At 48.5% G+C, this 5995-nt stretch overlaps 1 protein-coding gene across 1 annotated transcript; it reads left to right on the top strand.

Annotated features, from left to right (window-relative positions):
- Positions 1–926: 926 nt before the first annotated feature.
- Positions 927–3329, top strand: LOC125547161 (putative FBD-associated F-box protein At1g32375). The gene is made up of 3 exons (XM_048711152.2): positions 927–2043; positions 2164–2298; positions 2741–3329. Exons 1-3 carry the CDS (start codon positions 991–993, stop codon positions 3164–3166), a joined length of 1614 nt encoding a protein of 537 aa, XP_048567109.2. The 5' UTR covers positions 927–990; the 3' UTR covers positions 3167–3329.
- The last annotated feature ends 2666 nt before the right edge of the window (positions 3330–5995 follow it).

Below are 5995 nucleotides of genomic sequence, written 5' to 3'. Positions count from 1 at the left end.
GGCCCACGAAGTCTCAACCCAAAATGTAATACATCCATGGCCCACTCTTCTCGCCCCTTACTTGTCTTGGGCCTACTCAAGTTTTGGTGCTGCTAAATAAGGGTCAAATTTCATGACTGGTGAAGAGGAGGCTGAGTTTCTTTGATCTTGAAGAGTCGGGCCTCCAACTGCTTGTTCCTGCCCAATAGAGTCTTAGTCACACCATAACACGTCTAGAGTCAACACTTTTCTTGCTCATAGACCACCCTCTACTTCTCCTTAACCTTCCTCTTCCCTAACGATGCACTTGATAATAACAAAGTACTGCTACTGACATAGATCATCATCCATGATCGACCAAAAGCGCTTAAAACATAGCGTGCAACTCATCAGGGCCCTAGCCTTCAAAACTCCTATGTTGAAAAAGAGCCTCGCATGCCTCCTCCGGGATAAGTGAGCCACTAAGTTTGTTTTCACGACACGGGTAACCATAGACTTCATCTAGTCAGATGCTCTAGGATTCGGTTCCAGTACCTTAGACTGAACAATGCGAGAAATAATTCATCACCAAATTATTTAAATCATATGTTTCTATCAAACTCCTGCGCCATCAAGTAGCTTCTGGGTATCACCACATATCGTGCGGATCGTCGTGGAATGGTGGAAACAAGACGTGTTACCCGTGCCACAGTCAATTGGCATGTCTGTGTTGAAGCCAAAAAAAATCTTCACTTGCTCCACAATATTTTCTATGGTGAGTTGCAAAGTTAGTATTGAGTATTTTCCACAGCAAACAAAAAAAAGTTAGTATTGAGTATTTGATTCTTTTTTTCTCTCTAGAAGATTGAAACTCTTTGTTGAGTCGAAGCTGTATAATGGGCCCAGGGATACCTGATCCTAACTTTTCGCCCAACATCTCTGCCCACCACCACTCAGTCACACCGCCACCATTCTGCTCCTCCCCCAAACCGAAACCCTCGCCGTCGCCCTTTTCCCCCTCCTCCGGCGGCCATGGACGACCAGCAGGTGCTCCTTGGCATCTCCAGGAGCGATATGCTCGCCAGAATAGAGCGTTGCGGCCGGGATCCTGCGATGCTGGACCTCGGCTCAAACATGCTGCTCCACTTCGCGTACGAGTACCTCCCGGACCCGCCCGTCTCCCCCACCGCGCCCCTCTCGCTCGCCGGCGCGTCGTGGGTCCCCGACGGCTTCGACCGCATCAGCCGCCTCCCCGACGAGCTCCTCCGCGGCATCATATCCCGCCTCCCCGCCAAGGACGCCGCGCGCACCGCCGCTCTCGCCTCGCGCTGGCGCCCACTCTGGCGCTCGGCGCCCCTTGCTCTTGTCGACAGCCATCTGCTCCCGGACGGCGGCGCCTCTGGCCCGTTGATCATCGGCGCTCCCTCTCCCCGCGCCGTCACCGGCGCAGTGTCCAGCGCCCTCGCGGCGCACCCGGGGCCTTTCAGCTGCGTCCACCTCACCTGCAGCACCATGGACGAGCACCGAGGCGAGATGGCGCGCTGGGTCGACACCCTCGTCGCCAAGGGGGTCCAAGATCTCGTCTTTGTCAACCGCCCTTGGCCGATTGACCTGCGTCTCCCCGCCACGCTCTTCAGCTGCGCCTCCCTCACCCGCCTCTATCTCGGCGTCTGGACACTTCCAGGCACTGCCGCCGTGCCGCGCGGCGCCAGCTTCCCAAATCTCCGGGAGCTCGGCCTCTGCATGACTGTCATGGAGGACCGTGCTCTGGCCTTCTTGCTCGAAAGAAGCCCCGTCCTGGAGTTCCTCCTCATCATGTGGAGCCAGACCGGAGCGCGCCTCCGACTCGTCAGCCACAGCCTGCGGTGTCTTCAGCTGGGCTATACCCACTTGAAGGACATCGAAGTGGTGGATGCCCCTCGCCTGGAGAGGCTCTTCCTGAGAAATGTATCCTTGCCTGGAACCGGCAAGTTCACCATAAACAGCCCTTCCAGGATCAAGATTGGCGGTGCACCCAACCTGCGTGTGCTGGGGTACATTCAGCCAGGACAGACAGAGCTGGGGATTAGCAACACCGTCATCGTGGTCGTTTATCCTACTAATTTAATTTGCATATGTAACTGACTAACTGTGCTGTGTTAATTAATATTGCCAATGTATGATCTGACTTAGTTTCTCTGTTCTTGGTGCTGGGATGCATTGCAGGCTGGGAGCAAGGAGAACATTGTCCCCAGTGTCCAGATTTTGGCCATAGACGTGCAGTTCGGTATCCGCAATGCTGTGAAGAAAGTGCCCGGCTTTCTCCGCTGTTTCCCCAAGCTGGAGACGCTCCATGTCTATGTATAATTGGTTAACTTAACTAGATACAGTTGTTGCATTGGCAATTTTAGAATACTAGTCCTGAAATAAGCGTCTTTGATTTAGTATTCCCTCCGTTTTTATTTACTCTGCATATTAGAGTTGACTGAAGTCAAACTTTGTAAAGTTTGACCAAGTTTATAGAAAACAATATAGACATTTATCATAATAAATCTATACGATGTGAAAGTACATTTAATAATAAATCTAATGTTGTTGATTTGTTATTATATATCTTTATTTTTGTATATAAATTTGGTCAAAGTTTGTAAAGCTTGACTTTGACCAAAGCTAATATGCGAACTAAATAAAAACGGAGCGAGTACAACTTTGCACTGTCAGAACTGTGAAATTAATCATATAACTGTTGGCATGCTCATAGATAAGATATCTGAACTATGTATGCTACCATTTTCATGTGCAGTCCCCTCCCATACCTGAAAAGTCCACCGGCAAGGTCAATCTGAAGTTCTGGGAGGAGGGCGGTCCCATGAAATGCATGGTGCAGAGCATGAAGAAGGTGTTCTTCTACGAGTTCCAAGGGTCGAGAAGCGAGGTTGCTTTCCTCAAGTTCATTGCGGAGAGAGGTCGGGTGCTGGAGCTGATGGTGGTCGTGGTGGCCAAGGCATGTTTCTCCTCGGTGGATGATGATGTGAATGTGAAGCTGAAGCCTCTGACGGGTGCGAAATGGAGCAGCAAAGCTTGCAAACTACAGATCATCGAGAGCCCACGCACTGATGTCGCAGGTCCACTCTGCAGGCACAATATAGTTTCTGATTTTGGGTGGGCTGACCCTTTCGACCTCAGGTACTACTACAAAGCAGAAAGGATCTCTGTAAGTTACAGTTAATAGCACCACGCCGTGCCTCTTGTGCTGCAAGACTGCTGGTTCTTCAGCTAAAAAACCTGCATTTCTCTTGGCATTCTTTCTGGATGTGGTGTTACATGATGAGGTTGTTTGTGCCAAGAAGTCTTGCGTGGCTGGATTGCTGGTGGGAGTAACGGATTGAATCGGATAAATTGTTTTTACCTATAATTTCTTCATCTTGTTTTTCGTTTTACCTTGCAGTCATTTGTGTGCAGGCTATCTAGTACTCCCTCTGTAAACTAATATAAGAGTGTTTAGATCACTATTTTAGTATTCTAAACGCTCTTATATTAGTATACGGAGGGAGTACTCTAGTAGTCTAATGTGGTCTTTCTGGTTTGTCCAAGTACAATTTTCATTTGTGCTGTGAAGTTGTTCTTGTTAGCATGAATCGACTTGGTATGCATTAAGCTGTCGGCGGCGTGCATGGTTGCACAGGCGGTGAGTTAAGAGTGCCCTTGAGGGCGGGCGTCATTGCGCACCGTTTGTTTGTTAGACTGTCAGCTAAGTGCGCATGCTGATAGATGAGTTCAGCTGTGCTGCCAGAGAGGAGGCAAGAAGGTGTATATTTTCTTTTTCGGGTTAAACACTTATTGCAAATGGATTGCTGATGCCGGAGAGCATGCAAGTTGCTCACAGTGAACACCAGGGATCTGGACACTGTTCAAGTTGTAACAAGCAACAAGCAGGGCATCTTTACATTGTTCAGTTGGCAGTTGGAAATGTATCTCCAGTAAATTGAAATCAGAGTTTTTGGTATCCTTTACCCATCTACCCATCTACAGAGTTAACGTAATTCTACAGACCAGCATGGACTCCGAGGAAAAATTGGAAGGTGCGCGAAGCTCTCAGCAACGATGCGTGGGTCTCGAGAATACGCATCCCAGACTCTTTTTCGCTGAATCACTTACGTCAGTTTGTCACCCTCTGGACAACGCTTCGTGGCTTCCATCTCGAGGAGGATGCCAAAGATGATATTGTATGAAAGCACACCGCTAGCGGGCAATACACGGCCGAGTCAGCATACAAAGCGCAATTCCTTGACACAATCAAATCCCCTATGGAGCACACTGTGTGGAGGGCTTGGGCTCCCCCAAAGTCAAGTTCTTCGCTTGGTTGGCTATTCAAAACAGAATTTGGACGGCAGACAGATTGGAGAAGCGTGGATGGCCAAACTGTGGCCTTTGTACACTTTGCAAGCAGAAGCAAGAGTCTGTTGACCACCTTTTCTACAAATGCCGCTTCTCTATCCGCCTATGGGGATTAGTCAAGGAGTGGCTGCAACTGGTGAGCATTGATACTTCCTCATGGCACCTCTCAGGCAACATCGAAGAGTGGTGGGTGGGCCTCTCCGACACATCTATCCCCAACAGGAAGGCGATGGCCTCGCTCACCATGCTAGTCGCCTGGACCATTTGGAACGAGAGGAATGCGCGAGTGTTCCGTCAGAAGAGTGCTCCGCCGACGGTTCTACTCGCCAACATTAAGAAGGAGGCCACGCTTTGGGTATCAGCGGGTGCAAGCAAGTTGGGATACTTGATGACGCGAGAGTAGTTGATCACCTTTATTTCGGGTGTTGCGGCGCTGTCAGTGTTGTAACACGAACATAAACTCTATTCCTCTTATTTAATGAATGAGGCAAATCTTTTGCCTCTCTTCAAAAAAACAGACCAGCATGGACTCTGGAATTTACATCCATGTCGAGGTCTGAATACAAGTACAGTTTTTGCTTAGTTTGAATAGTACATGGCCCCTGGTTTTTCTGACCTTATTTAGGTTCCCACTCAGCTGCTGGCTCAGCAAAGTGATAAAACATGACCTCCGTGCGTGGCAGAATATATATTAATGTTCCTAACTGGACTCAAAATCACCCATTGCGAGAAACATCCGCAAGTTTCTGTGGCGGGCTGACCTTGCGGACTCAGGCCAGGTTCAGGTTTAGTGCCTAAAGTGGCCGACGGCGGTGAACAGGAAGGAGACACCGTACTCGTTGCAGCAGTCGACGGCGTCCTTGTCCGTCATACTGCGCCGGGCTGAGCGGCGCGGTCATGTCGTGCCGATGCCATTCTCGCACGGCGCCTCCACAGCGTACGTCCTTCCAAGCGTCATCGGAAGTGCTAGATTCCTGCACATTTTTTGGTGCGGAGTTTAGGCCAACTCCAACGTGCTGACTCTGCGCCCTTTTTTTGTTCCGTTTGGGCCGGCTGTAAACATTGCCGTGCGCCCAACCATTAAAAGAGAAGGAGCTGATACGTTTATTGGTTTCTCACATGGGTCCACATATGCATAATCAAATCATTTTAAAGCTGAATGCGAGTTGTTCAGTCATGCATTTTTTGATGAAATTAGATGAACTATGCAAACATTTGTCGCTCCATTCTCAGGCTCAATATTTTCGCCCTGAAAATCACACTTTTGGTCGTAACTGCTGCCACCATGTGATACGTCTCTGACGTATTTATAACTTTTGATTGTTTTATGCCATTATCTTACTACTTCGACATACTTTTGATAACAATTTGTATGATTTTCTTGGACTAACATATTAATCTAGTGTCTAGTGTTAATTCCTGTTTTTGCATTTTTTTATTTCGCAAAAACTTCATATCAAACTAAGTCCAAATGCGATAAAAATTTACGGAAAATTTTTATTAAATATATGCGAATTTTTGGCGCAAGAATCAACGCCAAGGGCCCCATAGGCTTCACAAGTCAAGCCCCCTCCCCCCTGTTGGGGAACACAGTATTTCAGAAAAATCCCTATGATCACGCAAGATCTATCTAGGAGATGCATAGCAACGAGAGGGGAGA

This window comes from Triticum urartu, chromosome 3A (genome assembly GCF_056163025.1).
Source record: "Triticum urartu cultivar PI428250 chromosome 3A, HENAU_Tu73, whole genome shotgun sequence".
In the NCBI taxonomy this organism is placed as follows: Eukaryota; Viridiplantae; Streptophyta; class Magnoliopsida; order Poales; family Poaceae; genus Triticum; species Triticum urartu.
This window is presented reverse-complemented; position numbering and strand designations above follow the sequence as displayed.